Source organism: Rhagoletis zephyria, unplaced genomic scaffold (genome assembly GCF_001687245.7).
Source record: "Rhagoletis zephyria isolate East Lansing unplaced genomic scaffold, Rhagoletis_zephyria_1.1 Rzeph_scaffold_02427, whole genome shotgun sequence".
Lineage (NCBI taxonomy): Eukaryota > Metazoa > Arthropoda > Insecta > Diptera > Tephritidae > Rhagoletis > Rhagoletis zephyria.
Window position 1 is genome coordinate 61,351 of NW_016159511.1, and position 22,289 is coordinate 83,639.

Genomic DNA, 22,289 nt, shown 5'->3' on the forward strand with positions numbered 1-22,289 from the left:
GAAGGCAGTCGCCAAATTCACCGAAGGTTGTTTACTGGTTATATTGTGGTTTTTTCCATCTCTAAAAGAGCGTTCTGGGCAGGAGGCGGTATGTTTCCTAGCAACATATTTTTGTTTGAAATTCCCGTAATTTCTGAAAAAAATTTCTGTGAACGATTTGGCACGGAATCATTAAGTTTTTAATACAAGTGCAGGATGTCTTTCAACATCGATGATATTTGCAAAAATCTTCAGTCGGCTGATCGTTGTACCAAACTTGCGGCATTGGAGCTCCTGAAACGGCAGTGCGAAAAAACATCGACATCACAATTGCAAGTATTATTCGACAATACCTATTTGCATTTGCTTAAATGCTACGCGGATCGCTTTGAGAGTGTAAGGGAACGTGCGGTGCATACTGTAACTGAATTTACAAAACAACTACCAGCAAATGACTTCCATTTGTTGAATATTGTGTCGACATTAGTGGAACGCATGGGACAGCAAGAAACTTTGGAGTCAAGTGAGGAAATACGTTTGCTGTACATAACGCAATTACATACGTTAATACAACAATACATAATTGCCGGAAACAAACACTCGCTTGAGGAGTGTTATACTCAAATCACTGGTATTTTAGCAAAGGCTTTACGCGATGCTTATCCTGCTGTCCAACGCGAGTCTTGTGCTTGTGTGGTTGCACTGACAAAGTCAGCTGATACTTTAATACTACAGCCGTTTACTCAGCAATTAGCAAAACCACTTTATGGTATTTTAAATCACAAACATTCATTGGCCCGCATAGCAGCAGTTGAAGCCCTTGGATGTCTAGCATTGCATGTGGATCCTAAAAATGATAACCTATCACAGTTGCTAATGGAAGTATCGCCATTGTTAATGGATTCGATGCCGCTGGTACGCAGTGAATGTGGGAAACTAGGAGTGCTATTATTGCTAGAATTGAGAGACCGGTACTCCTATTTTGACCGACTTATACCATTTGTTTTGTGTTGGTAAGCACCGCATTTTTTTTTTTTTTTAATTATAGTTCTCCAACTATTTTAACTTGTTTATATAGCTTGAAAGATGACTCTCGTGAAGTAGTAGACTCAATCCGACCACGATGGATTCAATGCGGTAAGCAATACTACGAAGAAAACGAAGAGGAATTAAGTAAACAGGAAATAGCAGACTTGCCTGTTAAAAATTACCCATCCGGCGTTGAGCGCCCAACAATTGGTTGTCGTAGTATAGTACAACGTTCATTACGTCTTTTGGGTCTCATCACACGTGAGTCATCTGATTGGAAGGTGAATGTTCGGCTTCATTCCCTAAAGCTGTTGTATCAATTCGTACTCCATGCCGAAGCGGCGATGACTGCAAAATTCTTCGAGATTTATCCAGACCTTGCACGTGCCTGCCGGGACCCAGAGGTTATTGTTGCACAGGAGGCACTGAAAGTAGCTGATTTGATGGGTCGTCTTCTCTCCTATGATGATTGGATAGAGCATGGTTTCGATGGTTTAGCAAAGAATGCTAAGGAGGGCTATTTAAAATGCTTTTACTATATGTTTACTGCTAGTTTGGGTCCCAAAATGAATGATATTATTCGGGTTTCCGAAATGTTAGTTGAAAGCGATTTTTCGCAAACACTTAAGCCGGAATTTCAGTTATATGTACTGAAAATGGTGGAAACGTTAATCTGCAAATCAGATGAAATTGAAAAAGATTCGACTGCTGAGAGCCTAGAGCAGTTGAAGGAAGCAAACCAAAAGCTTAATTTAAACATTTATGTTACAACTATTAAGGTTTTAGCGTTATCCTTAGATTCTGAACAACCAAATGCGGTAGAATTGCAAGAAATGGGGCATCACATTATTGGCGTAATAGCAGATCGAAGGAAAATAAGCATTGCAGCTTTGCACGAGGAGTGTTTTGCTAGAGGCTTAAACTACGTACAAAATCTAGATGCATTTTTAGATGAACTTACCGAACCAATTCTACTCCTACACGGCTTGCTAAGTGTAGCTAAACTACGGTCGACCTACTTGGAGGACTTACAGAAGAAAATAAATTTAGTTTGGGAAAACTGTGCTGATTCCGCAAAAGTCAAGATATTCAGTGGCATATCTATTGCCATGTTGCAATGGTCAGAAACTATCAATCGCCCTGTGAACGAAAGCACAGAACTTTTGCGCACCTTTGTAATGTCAGTGGTTGAGCCACATTTGGAATGGCGTGCGGGTGCAAATGCCGAGTCCATGCGTTCACTGGCTATGGCTACATTATGTTCGATGTCACAAGGTGCCACCGAAGAAGCCCGTTATGTGTTGCCAGAAATCGTTGGTAGGTATCTGCCAAGTTTACTCGAAGATCGCGCAGTCGCAACACGTCATTATTCAGTTAAGTGTCTATTCAATTTCGGAGACGTCGCCGTAGATCAGTTAAAACCCATAGCCTACGGTAAGTTTTTTATAGTTGTTATGGCAATTAAAAATAACACAAATGTGACTCAATTTTAGCTACTTTACAACGCCTAGATGATCCATCGGCCGGCATACGTGAATTGGCTGCTATGGTGATTCCCAAGTTAAGCCCAAAATTCGCAAAAGCAAAAGGTGAAGACGGTGATTATGAACATGAAATTTGGGAAACATTCATTAAAAAGGCTTTAGACATGATGTTTCTACATTATGAGGGTCCAGAAGTCCGTTTGCGAAAGGCCATTAAAGGTAACATGATTATAAATTACGTTATTTAAAGCTACAGTTTTCGTATTTTCTTAGGAACCATTGCTCAGCTGGCGGATAAGTACCCAGAAATATGCAAAGATAGCTATAAACGTACTGCTGCCATGGCATACAACAGCATAAGTTTGCTGGAATTGCAATCCGAACTTCCGATTTTAGAGTAATTTAATTGTAACTAATGTAATTTATTTTAGATTTATTAAATCTAGTCATGCATGAGTTTTACCACATTGCACGCTGAACGCCCGATAACTTATTATAATCAGCCAAACTTCGCCAGACAATACGACTTAGCCTGTACCGGTGTACAATACCTCGAGAGCGTGACGTAAGCGCACAACGCTCGCGCACCCTCACCAAACACGAGTCCCTCGGGAAAGCGGCTATTTCAGCATCAGCAACCTCTCGTAACTCCGCTGGTAAAATATCGTTCTTTCGTAACGCATTTACACGTAATCGCTCCTTTGCGTGTTCCGCAACACATTTACGTCGCTTGACATCGCGAATCATTCGCCAATCGGCATATTTTGTACGCACCTGTTGCAGCTATTTTGGGATGTGTTAATGTATGAATAATATTATTTTCATTTTACTTACCCTACACCCTGCAAATTGCACACTTTGGCACAAAAAATTGCCAAGCCTTCCAGTTAATTGATTCATTTTGTCCTGAGCTGGCGAAGGGTCTGAACCAGTGATGCCAGCCTATCGGGGAAATGACTTCAAATATGGGGTATTCAATATTGATTAGAACATTCCTATTGAGGATAAAATTGTATTTACAAATTACAAATTGTGATAACAATCCCTCATTTTGTATCTCGGGTTTGAAACATACCGTTATATCACAATTAATGATATTTATTGTTTTTTTTTTTTAAATAAATGAGTATGAAGTGCCTTAAATAGGTAGCAAAATTTATTATGGGAGAATTTTATCGAGAATAGGGGAACTAGGCGCAGCGAAGCTGGCATCCCTAGTCTCAACAGCTGATTGGAAACTTCAATTAGTTCTGTTGGATTTGTGCTGATGTTACACTTCAGTGGAAAAAGGTTACCGGCCGTCTTCACGTGCTGGAAAGTTTCGCTTACATAACGACGTATGCGAGATCCGGCACGTGTAGACCGCAAAAAGTACTAATCGTACTTTTCTCGCATACCGATTGGTTTGCGAGCTCCCTATCCTTTCAACACTCAGTTTTGTTGCTTGACAGGTAATTTATCATTTCGCAGAATTCTTCCGATGGAAAATCCAAATTTAGCCTGTAAAGCTCGAACCAAGTTGGTGTTGATGGCGAATTTAGATTTTCGTCGCGGTACTTTTTAATGCCAAAATGATGTATTTGTAGTAATATGAATTCGTCTTGTTTACAAAAAACACATTATTTTGACATTAGGAAATACCGCAGCGAAAATCTAAATTCGCCATCAACACCACCTTGTATAAATTCGCTTTGGCTCGAACTTTATATTTAGGCGACAATTTACAAATGAAAAAGTATGCTGTTGAAAAAATGCTCAGTCAAAATTACTTGATCTAAATTATATATTGAAAAACTCAAAAATCTTGAACAACAAAATTTTGAAATAATATATACAGATGGTTCTATTAAAAATAACCAAACCCATTTTGCTTTTTTACACGAGAAATCTTCAACTGAAAAATCCTTTTTCTGTGACAAAAAAATGTCTTCAATGTCAGCTGAACTATTAGCGATTTATAAAGCTATTGATTTTTCAATAATTAATCAATTTAAAAAAATTGCCATTCTTACAGACAGTTTAAGTAGTCTAATGACTCTTTCAAATGCGAACTGTAATAATTATATAGCAAAACAAAAAATGATAACGGATCTTAATAATTCATCAATTGAAATTTTAGAATTACATCATATCTCAGCCCATAGTGGTATTGAATTAAATGAAAAAGTGGATAAAGCAGCTTCCACTGCTTTACAGAATGGTCAAAGAATTCAAACTTTATGGTCTATTAAAGATGCTATAATAGAAATTAAAAGTAAAATAAATGAAGAGTGGCAAGAATTTTATTCTAATAATATTATAACTAAAGGAAAATCTTATGGAGAAATATTTCCAAACATTCAGAATAAACCATGGTTTCATAAAAATTCAAATAAAATGACACCAATAGAAGTTAAACAAATTAATAGAATTCTAACAAATCACACTTTCTGCAAGGAGACATTATCAAAAATGAATCCGTAGTCATAGTCAAAATAAAGTCGACTTTAAAATTAGTTGCAGCTTTTTGACAATACAATTGAAAATACTGATCATATAATTTTCAAATGTAACAAATATAACAATTCACGTGATAAATACCCAATACTCAAAAATACTTCATCATTAATTGAATTTCATCAAAATGAAATGGCAAAGCATATAAATCTATCACTAATTTTTTAAAGGATATTGAAATTGATTTATAATTTTATAATTTAATTTAAAATTGGAGATGGCGTTTTAAGCTTTTTTGCTGGCCAATTAATTCTTCTTATAAAGAATTAGGAAGTAACTTTAAATTACAAAAAAAAAAAAAAAATAACTTGATCTCACTTGCGAATGCTATCCGTGCAAACATGACTCGTTCAAGCAAAGAATTTCAGTATTTTTCCGGTTCATAATTTAAAAAAAATTGGTTTTTTCATTTTTCTCTCTTTCGTCCTCACTCGGTGAAAATTTCGCTGCGAATGAGGCGATTTTATCACATACAACGCAAACGGTTTTGTACTTTAAACGACGATATGTAGAAGTCTGTCAGTTTTTGATGTCAACGTAAACATGACAGTCTATGCAGTGCAGTGCAAAGTATGCATAACTGAGCTATAATTTTCATGACAATTATCATGAGGGTATGTTCCTGTTCAAAGTAACCAAATACTACCAAATTAACCTGTTTATTATCTTTCGAATTTTTTAAAAATGTCTGGCAACAAAAGTTCTATTTGACATTTGGACGAATTGACATTTAAGTTTTCATTGCGAGTTGGTGGTTTGTGTGTGGTTGCGTGTGTTTGTCGCTGCTCTGTTTGTCTTCTTCTTCTTCTCTGTCGAGCACGGATCGACATCTCAATTTTGCTCGTGGCCAAGCTTCCACGGAACATTTGTGAAAATTTTCAACGTTCGCTTCGAAAATTTGCATTCAAGGATTGGTATATTCCATTTACATTAAAGTAGTTAGTGCAAAAACTGTAGAGCTTGTGCATTTGTAGTAGAGCCGCGTGTGCAAGATGCCATCCAGCGATCCACTGCCGCCCAAGGAGAGTGCGCTCTTCAGGAAGCTGTTGGTAGGTGCATATTACTATGTGGAATATTTGGTTTTAGTTATTACACATCGCCCCAGTCTAATAATCTTAAATTAATATAATAATCTTGCAAATAAAAACTGGCCACTGCGGAACATCCACCGGGTTCAATGTCACGGATTGATTATACGAGTCATCTTACATGAGATGTGGAGTTAGCAATTTTTGTAACACCTGCCTGTTATAAATTAAAATGTATTAACTAGGAATATTTTGAAAATTAGTATTAATGTTATATGTACATATGTATAATTTAAATTCATAATTCTTCGAAGTAAAATATCCATTGCACATAACCTCAAAACATTTGTGGCTGAAATTTTCTTTTAGCATTGAAAAATAAGATCTGTTTTCATATTAATATTAAGTAAAAACGCAGAAAAGGTTGCATAATTTTAATATTCAACTTTTATATACAAACTATAGAAATGCTACGAAATGAAGCAGTACAAAAACGGGCTGAAATTAGCTAAGCAGATTCTGTCCAACCCTAAGTATGCAGAGCATGGAGAGACTTTGGCGATGAAAGGCCTAACACTCAATGGTCTCGGGCGCCGAGAAGAGGCGTACAAATATGTGCGTTTGGGACTGCGTAGGGATTTACGTTCTCACGTCTGCTGGCATGTTTATGGTTTATTGCAGCGCAGTGATAAGAAGTACGATGAGGCGATTAAATGCTATCGTAATGCATTGAAGTGGGAAAAGGATAATCTTCAAATCCTCAAGGATTTGTCGTTGCTGCAGATACAAATGCGCGATCTCGAAGGCTATAAGGAAACTCGCCACCATTTATTTACTTTAAGACCCTCGCAACATGCCAGCTGGATTGGTTTTGCTATGAGTTATCATTTAATCGGTGATCTTGAAATGGCCAATAGCATTTTGGAAACCTTTAGTCAATCGCAGGCATCTATAGTGAGTACATTAAACTGTTGTATTTAAATGTCATATATTAATTTCCTTTGCCGTTAATTTTACCAACAGGAAACGCACGATTATCGACATTCAGAACTACTGCTCTACCAAAACCAAATTCTTGTGGAAGCGGGCAACCTTCAGCGTGCACTAGATCATCTGCGACAGTACGACAGTCAAATTGTTGATAAGCTGGCCGTACAAGAGTCAATTGGTGACTTGCATATTAAACTCGGCCAACCTGAATTGGCTGTGCCGATCTTTGAAGAGCTTATCCGTCGTAATCCGGAGAATACACTATACTACTCGCAATATTTTGCTGCTCGGGAATTTGCTGACCCGACAGATAAACTCATTGCTTTCAAACGATTTGAGGAAATTTACCCGCGAGCTATGTGTCCAAAACGTTTGCCATTGGATGTCGCAAGCGGCGATGCATTTCGTTCTGCACTGGATTCATATTTACGTCGTGGATTGCGTAAAGGGGTACCGCCATTATTTGTAAATGTGCGCGTATTGCACCGCGTGCCTGAAAAGGCAGCAATTATTGAGGAGCTGGCGCTACAATATTATGAAAACTTGTCTCGTTCAGGACATTTTTCAAGGGAAGACGCCGATGCTAACCTCCCAATAGAGCCAGCGTCCGCTCTAGTTTGGACTGCATTATTTTTGGCGCAACACTATGACTATAAACGCGATACGGATCATGCTCTGGAATACGTTAACGCTGCCATCGATCATACACCTACGCTTATTGAGCTCTTTATGACCAAGGGTCGAATATACAAGCATGCTGGAGACCCAATCGAAGCCTATATGTGGATGGATGAAGCGCAAAGTATGGATACTGCGGATCGGTAAGTGAAGGATCAATTCAAAATTTGTACGTTTTAACATCTATTTTTAATAACTTTTTACAGCTACATTAACTCAAAATGCGCAAAGTACATGTTACGTGCCAATTTGGTAAAGGAGGCTGAAGAAATTTGTTCGAAATTCACACGTGAGGGTGTAACTGCCATGGAGAATCTAAATGAGATGCAATGTATGTGGTTCCAAACGGAATGTGCACTGGCTTATCAGCGTATGGGTCGCTGGGGTGAAGCGTTGAAAAAGTGCCACGAAGTAGATCGCCACTTTTCCGAGATTATTGAAGATCAGTTCGACTTCCATACGTACTGCATGCGCAAAATGACTTTGCGCGCATATATCGGACTATTGCGACTGGAAGATGTGCTACGTCGCCATCCTTTCTACTATAAGGCGGCGAAATGTGCCATAGAGGTAACGTAAAAAACAACTAATGAGTCTTAATTATACATTTAATATTTTAAAGGTGTACATTCGCTTATACGACAAACCACTTAAATCGGAAGAAACCATTGAAGAAATCGACTCAGGTATGAATTTGACTCTTAATTCGGCACAGTTAATTTGAAATATTAAACTTACAGAGAATCTCCCGCCATCTGAGCTTAAAAAACTGCGCAGCAAACAACGCAAAGCCAAGAAGAAAGCCGAAATTGAAAGCGCACAAGCAGCACAAGCGCAAGTGAAGCGCGAGCAGCATCAGAAATCCAAGCAGCAGGCAAACCAGGAAGCTGATCCAGAAGCGCCGCAATTGGATGAGCTCATACCAGAGAAGTTGGAGCGACCGGACGATCCACTCGATAAGGCCATTGAGTTCCTTAAGCCCTTACAACAACTGGCCAAAGATCGTATTGAAACGCATTTACTGGCATTCGAACTGTACAGTCGTAAGAACAAAATTTTACTAATGTTGCAATCCATAAGACGTGCGATCGCCATTGATGCCACCCATTCATCCGTGCATGCGTGCATAGTTAGGCTGGCACAATCATTGCCTAAGCTGACAGCAAACGGAGAGTTGAATGCGAGCATTAAAACTGTCGTTGACAAGGCCACCAAAGAACTGATAGGAACAAAGAGTGTACAACAGTTAAATGATGAGTTCGTGGCGGCAAAGGGTGCTTCTATAATGCATCTGTATGAGGGTGCACGTGTCATGTATGAATTGGAGCCAAGTAAAAAAGATACCGCTATTAAGTTGATTACCTCATTTGACATTAACAAAGTTAAGCTAGAAGTAAGTACTTTAGTAGTAAATACAGTCATATATATATCAATTTAATTTCCTTTTTCCTCGCTATGCTATTAAAGGAAGCCTCAAAAATCTACGAAGCGCTGCGTGACGGCAATTTTGGTGATTGCGATGTGGAGTTGAGGCAATATAGAGCAACGTGCCAGCAAAGATTTAAGTATGCGCGCATCTTCAAGGACATTGTGGAAACACAGACCTCAGCTGCCAATGAAGAAAATCATGTAGATGAAAAACTAATACCGAATGCTGTATCTGCTGAAGAGAAGACTGTGGATTTGTAATACAACTGCAATATGCATATTATATGCAACACAACAACACATGTTTAAACAATATTTACAACATCAACAACCAGAGCAAAACGAACTTGGCAGCCGTAACACCAATTTAACCGCTAGATAACATCTATGTAGATACCTACATTTATAAATTCATACACATACACATCAATAAACACTAAAATTAAAATTTTAAGCTGAATGCGTTGACCTAAATCGACACAACCGTAAGAGGAGAAAAAAATGAATGCTGGAACAATGAAACTAGTAAAACATTCGAGGAACCATTATATCAGCGCTTAAAGCATGCGCAAATTAGCAATTACAATAAATACAATAATATATAAAGCAGATTTAACTTACATACTATATATATGCATGAATATTTGATTTGAAGCAGTTGTGGAAAACCATATGCAGAAAAATATGCATACAAATCAAAAAAGCAGATAGAGAGAGGGTGAGATGTGAAAACAAAATCAATGCAGAAGATCAGCAGTAACTACAAAAATCACAAAATGTCTGCGTTTTAAATATTATATGTTATTTTCTAAACAAAATACATTGTGTATTTCTATTGTTACTACTCTTCCCTTTATTTGTATTGAATTTACCGAACTCACTAAAATTTATGAACTTGCAAGCCAGTCGCTTATTTTTTTCATATTCATGTCCTTAAGCTAACACCCAGTCTAACCACACAAGTTTTCATCGTCCTTAACAATTTTCGTCAAAGGCATGCATCATGTTTTATTTTTATTTTTTTGAAATGATATAGCGAAATACTAAAATAAAAATTATACAGAAATAATCTTAAACATAACTAGCTCTAATTAATTGAGCCTACGAGGAGGCAGTAAAATTTTTCATCACACTTTTAATAGCTCATTATGTTTTCCGCAAATTATTGAAAAGAGCAATGGAAGAAAAAAATATGTATGTACATATGTATTAAGTAAAATATTTGCGAGTAAAGAGAATTTTGGCGTGTGGAAGCGAAACAATTTATAGAAAAAGTAGGTATTCTGAAGAGGTATTTAATGTTAAAAAAATTGCACTAGAGCAGGAAAGCAATCAATAGAAGTGCACAACAAATTGCAATTACCTATTTTTTTTTTGGCAAGCTCAGCATTGGCACTCTCATACGTACACACTTGAGAAATGCATTCCCGCATAAAAGTACGTACATATGTACATATACATAGATTTGTAAGCAAGTATTGCATATAAAAAATATCCTAACAAAAAAGTTATTGCGCCACAAATTCATTGAATTTGCAAATAAAACTATAAAGGAAAAATGTTTAAATATTTTCATGAAGTAAAAAAAAAATGCTTTATTAACATTTGTTTGAACGTAACTAAATTAAATGGCGTAGCAAAGCTGCAGGCGTGTCAAAGATTTTCAGTGTTTCCTTTTTTATATAAAAAATATATTTTTACTTATTTACAGCCAAACGTGAATAAATAAAACAGTAGAAACAATAAAGAAGTAAAAACACTAAAAACAAAGCAATTTAATGGACAAAAGGTGAGTAAATTTACTATGAATTTTTTGCTTCATCACTTAATAAAAAAATGTAAAAACTAAAAATGAAGAAATTAATTACTTATTGCTCGGCAATGAATTGCTTTCAACATTTTATTAATAGATAAAAATTGCATGTCATTCCCACGTCAGCCGGTTCTACGCACAATAATGACTAGTTTCTCCCAACCCTGTTTAGATCGGCAAATCCCATCAATCGTTTTTCCTACATTGAGCAACGCCTTGCAGCAGGCTCGGATTGGGCAAAATTCCGGATCAGAAACTTACTTCCGCTGCATATGGCCAATGTAACTTAACTGCACTTCGGTTGAGACAACACCCGCAACGGAAAGAGTCACCTCATCCTAACGCAACCCGCGGGTGCGAATAAGCACTCAAAGAGCCTAATTGGTTTCATGGAACTCACGTGACCAACAACTCAACTCTCCATTCCAACCTTCCACCCACTCCAATTTCCGCGTAAGAGCTAACCGGCAACTCTTAGATTAGGTACAACTCCACAAAAAGCTTTTCAGGCGTTGAGCGCTTTTCAGGCTTTCAGCAATAGCTGAATGGTGTAGCTCAAAGCCTGGAAAGCGCCAAACGCCTGAGAAACTCGTTTTGGAGTTGTACTCTTAGTTCCTCACACCGTCTGTTTCTGCCTTGAATGGTGCCACTTCCACAATAGAAATGGAAATTTCATTCGATGAAGATGCGCGAGTTATTTAGCCGGTATTTCGATAGATAAGACCAAACGTCGAGTGATCAGAAGGCTGCACTAACTACAAAAAAAATAGGGCGCCTCGTACTCGGTGAAGTCCAGGTGACCATCCGGAACGCGAAAGCCTCCAAAGCCATTAAAGTCCAAAGTACCACAACACTCAACGCCATAAACACCCAGATACCTCGTGGCCTTAATAGAAACCGCCACTACGAGATAATCGCCCAGGCTGGGTTGCACTTGTCAAAGGCATTTGACAATGTCTCATTCCACGCTGCTAGAAGACATTGGGGATTCCTCTCTACCACAGGAACTCAAACGGGGGTCAGCGAATCGGCTGTCGTCAGTATTTTTCGAGATCAATCAACAAAACTAAGTGGGATTAAATAAGGGGTCCCAAAGGGTGGTCTATCACCGCTATTATTTAACATCTACATCTCAAAGCTTCCTTAGCTACCGAAGGAAGTTTACCTGATCTCATATGTTGATGTTTGGTCGATATTGGTGTCCGGAAATGGAATTGATGACCTCAGCTACCTCTCCGGAATTTCTAGCTTCAACGTTCAACGTCAACAACAACAGAAAACAAAAAATTTGTTAAGTCAAATCTAAAAAATTAACTTATCGTCAAGGAAAGGCGAAAGCTCATCTGAAAGTCTCAGGCCAGATACATGTACATCTGGGTTGTTTCGGTTACGTAGGCCCTCATGAAATGGGAAAACCAAGCTCGCCCTGGTCAGTGGTAGTGCACGGACCATTTTAATTCGAAAAGGGATCCAAGTGAAAAAAATTTAAAATTTTATGAATTATCACAAAAAAGCATTTTCAGAAATAGGAACGTACGACTTTTTTACTTCGAGAGTATATTTGCAACAGAATGGAAGATCGACCTATCTCGGCAGCTAAGTAGTTCGAAAACGCGCTATCTCAGAAAACTTTTCACGAACGCCCTTCTTAAGAATTTGATTGAAGATTGCCCTATTTCAGCATTTTATTGAAAAACGCCCTACCTCAGAATTTGTTTGAAGAATGCCCTATCTCAGAATTCGGTTCAAAAACGCTATCTTATTTAAATGTTTGTTTATCGCCCACTGTGATATTTAAAAAGAAACGTGTACTATTTTTTGACAATTTAGAGAACTAAAGCAACAACAAAATACACGTATGTAAATGTTGTTTTTGCCCCAATGTTACTACCTGTTTGATTGCCTTGAATATATCAAATTTTTTGTTAATCAACCGACTTTAAAAAAAAGGAGGGGGTTATCAGTTCGTCGGAATATTTGTTGTTTTTTTTTAATGTATGTTACCGCATAACTTTGGACTACATTAACCGATTTCTATAATTTTAAATGATATTAATTTGGTTTAGATCAAATCATTGGATTATGAAGAAATTAACGGTACTCTTAAATTTTTATATGAGAATCCGGGACATAACAGTTATAAGTTTTCTCGGAAAAACGTTGTTCTATAACAGTTATTAGATGAGGAATATTTTTTCTCAACGTTGATTTTTTACATTGCTTGGTAACAGTTATTACCCAACTTATAATATTTTTACATTTATTTCACTCCTCCTCTTTTATTTTCATCATCTTTATCTTGTTCTCCATCTCCGCTTTCGCAAATATTCTTATTGTACAACGTTTATCAGACAACGTAAAAAATAAACGTTGGATAATAACTGTTATCAAACAAAGTAAAAAATAAACGTTGGGTTTTAACTCTTATCGGCGAAATAAAAAATATTTTTCATCTAATAACTGTTATGGAACAACGTTTTCGTAAAATTCCAGAATTCGGGCAACGTTTTCAATTTATAAATTCGAGATAACAGTTATTTTTGGTCGCTGATGAGAATTGAAGTCGGTTTCGTTTTTTTTTTGCCTAAAAATTACTTCTTTTATTTTATGTTATTTTATTTGAACGAATAAATTGGAATTTGAACGAATAAATTGGAATGGCTTCCTATAGGAAGCACGAACGTGGGTTTGCCAACTGTATGTATNCAGTTATTTTTGGTCGCTGATGAGAATTGAAGTCGGTTTCGTTTTTTTTTGCCTAAAAATTACTTGTTTTATTTTATGTTATTTATTTGAACGAATGAATTGGCATGGCCTCCTATATAATGCACGAACGTGGGTTTGTCAACTGTAAGTATGTATGTATGTACATAAATAAGCGAAATTAAATGAATCAACTATGCGTTTGAGTTTCAGTTAAGCAAATAAGTGTAAATGAATCCATTTAACCCATTTATACTTCATCCGTGACTGAGAATCAAAGAAGCGCATGTTTGACGTAATTATAGATATGTAGATGGCCAAGCTATATAAATACAAATAAAAAAAAAACCATCAAAAAGAACCTTTTAAAATATCGTTAAGATCACATTTACACTTAAACGCATGAATTAAACTGTAATATTTAAACAAAAACAACAATTAAGTAAATACAATAAGATCTAACGGCCTACAGTTAAGCAGCTATTTATGTATATTCCATATGCGTTAACACTTACATACATACTTATGTATGAAAACAAACAATGCCGAACTTGCTCATACAATAGCTTTTCTTCGCAGTTAAGTGCGATCTGTTACTTGCATACACTTGACATTAGTCATGTGAAAAATAATAGAGACACGACATTTTCACCAATTCTGACAAATTTTTTTTTTTTATCAAAGGTTTATTATAAGTCTAAATTATAAACTTTGTAGAAAAATTAGAAAAATTCACCGAAATTTTACAAGAACAAAAAACTTTTCATTAGGAATTTTTAGAAAAATATGCAAAGTATGCAATTTTATAGCCTATTAAATTTTAGCTAAATAATAAATTTTCTTTTTCTTATAAAAAAAAAATGTCTAACATACTTTGTATAGAGGAAAAAATGCGTGACACCGTTGTAAAATTGTGGGAATTTTTATAAATTTTCCACAAAGTTTGAAATTTAGATTTATGTGGTTTTGGTTAGATAATGAGCTGCATTTTTATAAAAAAAAAAAATTAACACACAAACAAAAGAAAATTGTTCAAAACTGGTAAAAATGTTGTGTCTCTATTATTTTTCACATGACTGTATGTACACATGTGCATACATACAAAAATATGTACATATTTATGTATAAGTTAACAGCACCTCTTCATCGAAACATTTCGCTTACATTTGTTATCATTTCAATTTGTAAACTCTACTTCAAAACATGGCAGTTTGTACGGATTTATTGGCGTTTTGGTCACTGCTAGTGTGTCTTGAATTTGTGCTAGCAACCAATTTATATGCTGGAAGAAAACTTCGACTACCTAGAACTTTGATATATCCCGAAACAGCACCGACTCGTCTACAAGTAAAGAAATGAAAAACTTGCAGTACTACTAATCACGGAAAATGTGTTCTTAATATTAGAACAAATAACAAAGTTGGAATCAACATATTAGGTTGATAAAAAAAATTTTAAGGAATAAGTAAAATTAATAACCGAGTGAAATAGTAGTGCAAAGTATTGTCTAACATATACACACGTACTTAAAGTGAAACAGTTGTAATTGATAAACAAATTTGTGCTTACAAATACATAACTTAAACATTAAAATTTTGTTAACTTGGCAAATTTACGCAATTACTATTTGCCAAAGGTATCACAAAAACAAAAAAAAAAATATTTCAACGCATAGTTGTACCAAACTAGGAGTATGTTTTTTCGTACCACTGCGAATTCTAAGCTTCCACATTTGTTTTCATAAAAACAATTTTCCAACAGTGATAAAATATACATACATAAAAAAATCAAATGAAAAAACTTTTTACCTTTCAACGCTACCGAAAGATGAAAAGGTGCCAAGTCCAAGACAGATGATGCGAATCTACATCGATTTTTCGTATCTCCTGTCAATTAAAAAAAAAGGACTTGTCACCCTTTTATCTTTAGGTAGCGATAAGTACCATATTTCTATAAATGGACTAAAAAGTAGAAAATAATTTTTCCTAGAAAAGAAATCGATTTATTTATACTTTAAAAAATTACTTTTGGCCACCTAATAGTAGCTGCCAGACCAGAGTGCAACATGGCGATAGTCTCTCTGTGAATGTCGGAATTGCCAGGCTATACAGTGGTTGGTAAATTGCGCAGTTATGAATCTCGTCCCACAGTTCGTAGAACTGCTTCTTAACGTGCCGAGGTGAAAGTTTTGCTTCCAGCACGTCGGCAGAAAACTACAAAAAAAAAGATTTGAGCATGATATATATCATGTCCCCTTACTGTGATCAACGGTGTCTCACTGGGAAGGTGATGTGCAGTCGCCGGTAGCTGCCCAACTTATACATTAGGGGCATTCTCGCAGACTTGCAAATCCCTTGCACGGTGCACTGATTGCACGGATTGCGCGGTAAAAACCGGTTTTCCTATGGGATACCTTTGCAAACCGTGCAATCTTTGCACCGTGCAAGGGATTTGCTAGACTGCGAGAATGCCGCTATTGTGGCAAGCCTAAAGCTTCCCCCACTCCGTCTTACTTATCTTCGGTGACCAAACAGGCTCTGATTAGGCTAGAGCCGGTCGCCCAATTGTCTTGTATGTTGCCAGCAAGCCTTCTTTGTCTTTGTCCCAAGTGCTTGCGGCTCAGTGCTTTGTTGACAATTGTAATTGTGTATGCTGAGGCTATCAAAGGTGGCCCCAAGAATTTCTTCGGGTTGTTCACTGTCGGACCTGGTATGCCGTCTACATATGTACATGAACTCTCAACTCTAGTCCTACCAGTTTTATGCAGGTGCCAAAAATGGTTGCCAGCTAAAAAGCTGGGAGAGAAAGTGGTTCACTTTTGAGCAAAGGTCATCAATTCAGCGTACGAGATAATAGAAGTACAAACTCCCTCTGGTGGTTGGGGAAGCTTCAAAAAATAGAAACTAAAGTAGAAACGGGGAAAAACTTGGATGGGGCTGGGCGCTGTCTGGATTCGAAAAAAGATCGGAATGATTCAAAGACATGTAGGGATAAGTTTTTACAGAAACGTTCTCCTCATCAACTGAACTTTTGACAACAGCAGACCATCTAACCTTGTATTCGTTTTCGTCTTCGTAATCATCTTGGTCTTCGTATTCAACTTCGTGTTCGTTTTCGTTTTCGAATTCGCCCCGTATTTGTCTTCGAATTCGTTTGGTCTTCGTATTCACATTTATTTTCATATTCATGTTCATATCGACTGCGGAGTGGAAGATCGACCTAACTCTTTTCTAACTTTTTTTGAAAAACACCCTACCTCAGAATTCTATTCAAAAACGCCCTACCTCGCTTCGAAATGTATTGAAAATGGGCGTTTTTGAATCGGCAGCTGAGATAGGCCATTTTTGGAACGAATTCTAAAATAGGGTGTTTGTAAAAGGTTTTTTGAGATAGGGCTTTTTCAAACTGGCTGCCGAGATAGGTCGATGTTCCATTCAGCAGTCGATATTCATTTTCATTTTACATTAAACCACTTTATTTTCTACTTATGTAGTTCATTGGCGGTATTGGTATACCCGTTGAAGATTTAACTTATGAATCGGTCACCTCTGGCTACGTATTAAAAGCTGAATATTTTATGCCTACCAAGGCAGCAGAAATGAGGCCACAATATCTGACGCCACAAAATGTAAATCGCCGTAGCCTTGCAGATAATGTTGAATACAATTATACAATTGCGCATGCGTACAATGTCAGTGAGAATCAGCCATCTATTTTGGGTCCACACCACGAGAGGTCCGATATAAATTTGCAGGGTAAACAGAAGACGGCATCGGCTTATCGTTGGGTCATCTACAAAGGCATGGAGACGCTGATGAATCGGTGGGTGTGATTTTTTTTTGATTTCAATTGGATTATTATATATTTACTAAATTTTTGTTTTCTATTTGTACGCGTGCAGTGCTGGCCTTTCAGGACGTGAGTGTATGCTGCGCAGCATTTGTGAGCATGCGGCAGTGCCATTTCACTATGAAAGTGGGATTTTATCAGAGATTCTGCATATTATTTTGACGTAAGGGGTCTTGAGAAATTATTTTTGTAGCTATTTTCTTAAAAGTTTAAAGTATTAACCTAATTTATTGTAATTTTGTTTTATATTTATAAGTTTTTAATTTTATTTTATTTGACTTTAATTTTTTCTATAAATATTTTTGATATGCAGGCCTTCGCGATCGCGTGATGAATTGGTTCACCCCAACGACCGAGATTATGGCCGTGCCGAGCGCCTTGGCCGAGGTGGCGAAGACTGTGCATTGACCTATGCTGCATGCGAGTACTCTCCTATAGAACAAATTTCAACCGTTTTAGATCTAGATGTTGAATTTAATATATAAGTAATAAAAATTTTAATTAACCTTACCAGTGACGTTCACTTCAAACCACGATTTCCAATTATTATAATTTTTTTTTGTACCAAAAAATTTACCAAAATCTGCTAAAATATCTTTTAACTATATGGATTTAATTATTCAGACATTCTACAAATACGCATTGGTGATATACATACATATAACAATTGTGAACTATTTTAAAATGCTGGAATATACCTTTCATGAAAAACAAAATGCTTTAAATCTTATCACACATATCTTTACAATACTCTTTATAAACCATACATTCAAATCCTACAAGCGTAATGCGAATAGTGGCGTCACGGAAACAACATCTCGTCCAGAGGGCGCCAATTTCAAAGCCCTTTGCTAACTATAATGGTGAAAAGCTCTTTTGACAGAAAGCTTCCCCAACAAACGCAACGGCCGAGTGAGCAAAGCACTTGCGTACCATTCGAAAGAACCAAGTTTCGAGCCCTCGGGCAGCTTGTTTCTTTTTACTTTTTTGAATACACTATTTTTTTTTGCTAGTTTAATTTTTAGATATTATTGTTTTAAAAAGTAATGTATATATTTTCTTTAATTTTCGTTTATTTATTATTTATTTTATGTGTTTTTCTTTGTTAATGTAATTTTTTTCCTTTTTAATTTAACTTTCTTTAACTTTTAGTTTTTATTGTTTTAAAAAGAAATATAAATATATTTTTATTTAATTTAATTTTTAGAAAATTTGTTGCTCAAAGACAAACAAAACACATAACAGATCTTTCAACTAGCTTTTGGAAAGACGGAAAATAGCTTTCAAGAGTGTTGCCAGATTGCCATGTAAATACAAAAGTATTTAAGTATGTCCACCAATGCAATGACCGGATATTTAAATCCTCGAGGTTCAGTTGGCTTGCAACCAAGGTCATTTCTTTAAAAAAAGCGAATGTGTGTTTCTTGCTGCTGATACAGAATTTTAAATTGGTGGTTTAGGATATGCAATAACGTCAATCGCTTTTCATATGCCTTAATTTTCAATTATTCAGGACTCTGTGTGGCTGTAGCATTTTGCACTATCTTTGATTTGTGCAATACATACATACATACTACATATTTATTAATATGCGGTATGTATTACAATTTAATCTTGATCTATCAGAACAAGCGTTACTCAATTCTCTTACAAATTCACTACCTTGTTCATTAACATTCGTTCGTTAGTAAAGTATGGAAAGGGCGTTACGAGCATCGTCGCTGAAATACAAAAAGCCGTAACTAAGTAAAAATCCAAAATTCACTGTTTGATTGATTTTGATGCATTTAATCGAATTATAGGTTCCCACAACGTTTTATGCAATAAATTTTTTTAGTTAGTTGTGGCTTTTTTGCATATAAGCGACGACTTTCCATACTATACCATCGATATATGCATACATATGTAGTGCAATGTGGTATGTATATGATTACGAGTATGTATGTAAATACAAAACGTCTTCGCGAATCAACAGGAAGCAAAGCGAACTTAGTGAAATTTATGATTTCTGTTTTCCCTTTTGTGTATTCTGTGGATAATTGAGCGGTTACGCAGCAAATCCTTAATGTATTCAAATTCAACATATTTCCTATTAGCAAACTGACCGCTGCGGAATGCAACAGACAGTGCAACTTGAGTGTAAAACAATATAATTACATACGCATAAGTACATACGTACATACATACAGTGACTCAAACAAATGACCACGTGTTGATTTTTTTTTAAATATTCGTAATGTTTTTTGGGGTAATTTTTTTAAATTATTTTTCTATAAAAATATCGTCCAAGCTTTAACCAAAACCATATAAAGCACAGTTTCGAACTTGATAAAAAAATTAAGAAAATTCAACAAATTTTCCTCAAAATTTCAACTTTTCAAACTGAATCTTTAGAACATTTTTGGGTATGGAGTTTTATAGCCCATACAAGTCCAGAAGTGCAAGTTTCAGCCGGCAAAAAAATCACGTTGGTTTTTGAGAATTCTTTTTGGAGACTGTTTTTATGTTTTTTTGTTTTTTATATAACAAGTGCAATTTACAAAAACTGGCGTTCCTTTTTGAAATGTTGTTGCTCCTGTACTTTATTTAATTAGAAATTCTTGATTATATTGAAAAATATGCAAAAACCCGTCACAAAAAATAAAAATTCTCAAAATTCAACGACATTTTTTAGCGGTCTGAAACTTGCACTTCATTAGAGTAGAATTTTATGGGCTATAAAACTACATATCCAAAAGTGTTCTAAAGATTCAGATTAAAAAGTTGAAATTTTCATGAAAATTTGTTGAATTTTCCTAAATTTTCTATAAAATTTTAAACTGTGGTACATATGTATGGTTTTAGTTAAAGCTCGGACGGTATTTTTATAAAAAAAAAATAAAATAAAAAATTTAGCTCGAAAAACATTACGAATATTTATTGAAAATCAACACGTGGTCATTTGTTTGAGTCACTGTGTGTATGTATAGACATTTCATTATTAATTTATGCTTTATGTATGCATACTAATCTCCCGTGAAGTTATGTTTATGGGGCGTAAAATAACTAGTAAATAGGTTGACAGAAACCCCTTCATTTATGGCCGGTTGTGCAAAGTCTGGTTATGTGCACGATGCTGAAAACGTCGATTATGCTGTTTAACTGGGAGGTAGTGGTAAAGTGATAACCAGACATCGAGAATTAGTGATTTTCGAACTGGACACACTTGCCAAAAGCCGCAGAAGAATTATAGACAACTGTCAAGAAGTAGTAACCTTGCCATACTTCGACTGGAGGAGTTCGCACCCTCTTGATTTCGTCAGAATCCTACCATGTTTTCCCCGACTTCAAACGGGTACTCAAAAAGACGACTCCGTGGGGAGATTCTGCAATCAGTTACCGACAACTTTCGGATCACCATCTCAGCTTATCGATATTCATAAAACAGTTATGATAGTGATCAGAAAATTGTCGGTAACTGGCTACAGAATAGACACCCAGATGTCGCAGCTTCTAGAGAGTAAAGCACAGCTACAGAGAATATAAAGAAATGTTACTTTCTCTTCGAAGTTTTTACAGCTTCTGCAGCATTTACGAAATGGTACTCCCAGCAGTTCTGCATATTTACCTATAGGTCTGTTAGATATCATCGCTACCATGTCAAACTATCTAATGTGAAAACTGGTAATATTTTAGGAGAGCAAAAAAACCTGTTGTAAAAATGTTGTTCTCATTTGGAAAAAGTGTAGGATTCGACACTTTGTTAAAGCCAGTATCTCTGCTTCTAAGCAAAGTAGAAATTCGACGATTTGCCAACTTACGTATCAATCCAAACGCATGCGCAGGGTATCAAAAATGAAAAAAAAAAATAATAATTTATGCTCCCTTCTCATAGAATATAAACTTCGAGGCCATTTTCTAACCAACCTAAGTCAAGTTTGTCTAGATATCATTTTATTTGATAGAGCATAGAAAAATTCTTTCAGCAACCACTTTCTTGTTGCAAATAGCATACCACCTCTATCTAGAAGGATCTGTTTGGTCCATATTCCTTGGAAGGAGTTCGGCTCTGAGTTTATGTATAGCTGAAACCTTAACCTGTAACGCACTTCAGTAGTCTGGTATAAGAAATGAGCACCCCTCCAAAATGTTGTTAGTAGCGAAGGCTGATCCCCCTGCATGAGAGTTGATGCGTATTCCTTACCAGCTCCTCTCCTTCGTATTTGCATATCTCAGCTGGCAGGCTATTAGCTCTGTCAGCTTTTTTATTCTTCATCCGCGAAATTACTATTCGTACATCGTCGTGATCGACTCCGTCGTCTTCGACTGGAGGCTTAGGTTAATTTTCACTACTGGTTTCAGTGCTGTTACCATTGAGAAGAATGGAGAAGTGCTTTAGCATGCACTGGACCTCGACCACCAACTCATCGTGCTTGTTGTCATAGGAATTCACCCTGATCTTGAATCCTTCCGTCAGTCGCCTAACATTCCATTAAAACATTTAGACGTTCTTCCTATTGTCCAGTATTTCAGCCTCTTCACTATGATAACTTCCTACATATCCAATCGCATTGAGCCCTCGATCTGAATGCTAGAAACATAAAGCTTTAAAAACAGATGTCGCGAAATTGTCGAACTGTTTATCCTCCGTAAGAGCCCACGGCACTTAAATAACGCGTCAGGTTATACCATTTAAACTTCTTTGTTGAGTAGCTTGGGCTTACGTTGTGAGTGATGAGGTGTTTGCACAAACACACACTTACATGCATTTATATGAATACATGTATGAACCCACCAAACAATTTGTGTTGCCGGCAATAAGAAAACGTGTCG

The 22,289-nt window shown here is 36.3% G+C and overlaps 4 protein-coding genes across 5 annotated transcripts; 3 read left to right on the top strand and 1 right to left on the bottom strand.

Annotated features, from left to right (window-relative positions):
- Positions 1-70: 70 nt before the first annotated feature.
- On the top strand, positions 71-2,905 carry Dnaaf5 (Dynein axonemal assembly factor 5). Its single transcript, XM_017621338.1, has 4 exons — positions 71-992; positions 1,058-2,442; positions 2,502-2,711; positions 2,766-2,905. The coding sequence occupies exons 1-4, from the start codon at positions 196-198 to the stop codon at positions 2,891-2,893; spliced, it is 2,520 nt and encodes an 839-aa protein (XP_017476827.1). The 5' UTR covers positions 71-195; the 3' UTR covers positions 2,894-2,905.
- On the bottom strand, positions 2,906-3,459 carry mRpS14 (mitochondrial ribosomal protein S14). The gene is made up of 2 exons (XM_017621343.1): positions 3,327-3,459; positions 2,906-3,275 (listed from the first exon to the last, which is right to left on the bottom strand). The coding sequence occupies exons 1-2, from the start codon at positions 3,390-3,392 to the stop codon at positions 2,952-2,954; spliced, it is 390 nt and encodes a 129-aa protein (XP_017476832.1). The 5' UTR covers positions 3,393-3,459; the 3' UTR covers positions 2,906-2,951.
- Positions 3,460-5,722: 2,263 nt separating this feature from the next.
- Naa15-16 (N-alpha-acetyltransferase 15/16) lies at positions 5,723-10,772 on the top strand. 2 transcript variants are annotated; one of them, XM_017621345.1, is made up of 8 exons: positions 5,723-5,902; positions 5,963-6,037; positions 6,482-6,970; positions 7,040-7,827; positions 7,891-8,254; positions 8,307-8,370; positions 8,425-9,077; positions 9,152-10,772. In XM_017621345.1, exons 2-8 carry the CDS (start codon positions 5,981-5,983, stop codon positions 9,371-9,373), a joined length of 2,637 nt encoding a protein of 878 aa, XP_017476834.1. In that variant the 5' UTR covers positions 5,723-5,902; positions 5,963-5,980; the 3' UTR covers positions 9,374-10,772. The 2 variants fall into 2 exon arrangements, with proteins under 2 accessions (XP_017476834.1, XP_017476833.1); XM_017621344.1 differs by having other exon boundaries at positions 5,723-6,037.
- Positions 10,773-14,824: 4,052 nt separating this feature from the next.
- Positions 14,825-18,014, top strand: LOC108366871 (uncharacterized). The gene is made up of 4 exons (XM_017621348.1): positions 14,825-14,975; positions 17,122-17,450; positions 17,530-17,640; positions 17,791-18,014. The coding sequence occupies exons 1-4, from the start codon at positions 14,832-14,834 to the stop codon at positions 17,960-17,962; spliced, it is 756 nt and encodes a 251-aa protein (XP_017476837.1). The 5' UTR covers positions 14,825-14,831; the 3' UTR covers positions 17,963-18,014.
- The last annotated feature ends 4,275 nt before the right edge of the window (positions 18,015-22,289 follow it).

Excerpts from the sequence above, each read along its gene's own strand:
- Dnaaf5 (XM_017621338.1), top strand. The coding sequence starts at position 196 with ATGTCTTTCAACATCGATGATATTTGCAAAAATCTTCAGTCGGCTGAT. Across the intron at positions 993-1,057 it reads ATACCATTTGTTTTGTGTTG|CTTGAAAGATGACTCTCGTG; the intron begins GTAAGCACCGCA and ends TTGTTTATATAG. Across the intron at positions 2,712-2,765 it reads TTTGCGAAAGGCCATTAAAG|GAACCATTGCTCAGCTGGCG; the intron begins GTAACATGATTA and ends GTATTTTCTTAG.
- mRpS14 (XM_017621343.1), bottom strand. The coding sequence starts at position 3,392 with ATGAATCAATTAACTGGAAGGCTTGGCAATTTTTTGTGCCAAAGTGTG. Across the intron at positions 3,276-3,326 it reads TGCAATTTGCAGGGTGTAGG|CTGCAACAGGTGCGTACAAA; the intron begins GTAAGTAAAATG and ends ATCCCAAAATAG.
- Naa15-16 (XM_017621344.1), top strand. The coding sequence starts at position 5,981 with ATGCCATCCAGCGATCCACTGCCGCCCAAGGAGAGTGCGCTCTTCAGG. Across the intron at positions 7,828-7,890 it reads AGTATGGATACTGCGGATCG|CTACATTAACTCAAAATGCG; the intron begins GTAAGTGAAGGA and ends AACTTTTTACAG. Across the intron at positions 9,078-9,151 it reads TTAACAAAGTTAAGCTAGAA|GAAGCCTCAAAAATCTACGA; the intron begins GTAAGTACTTTA and ends ATGCTATTAAAG.
- LOC108366871 (XM_017621348.1), top strand. The coding sequence starts at position 14,832 with ATGGCAGTTTGTACGGATTTATTGGCGTTTTGGTCACTGCTAGTGTGT. Across the intron at positions 17,451-17,529 it reads ATGGAGACGCTGATGAATCG|TGCTGGCCTTTCAGGACGTG; the intron begins GTGGGTGTGATT and ends GTACGCGTGCAG. Across the intron at positions 17,641-17,790 it reads ATTCTGCATATTATTTTGAC|GCCTTCGCGATCGCGTGATG; the intron begins GTAAGGGGTCTT and ends TTTGATATGCAG.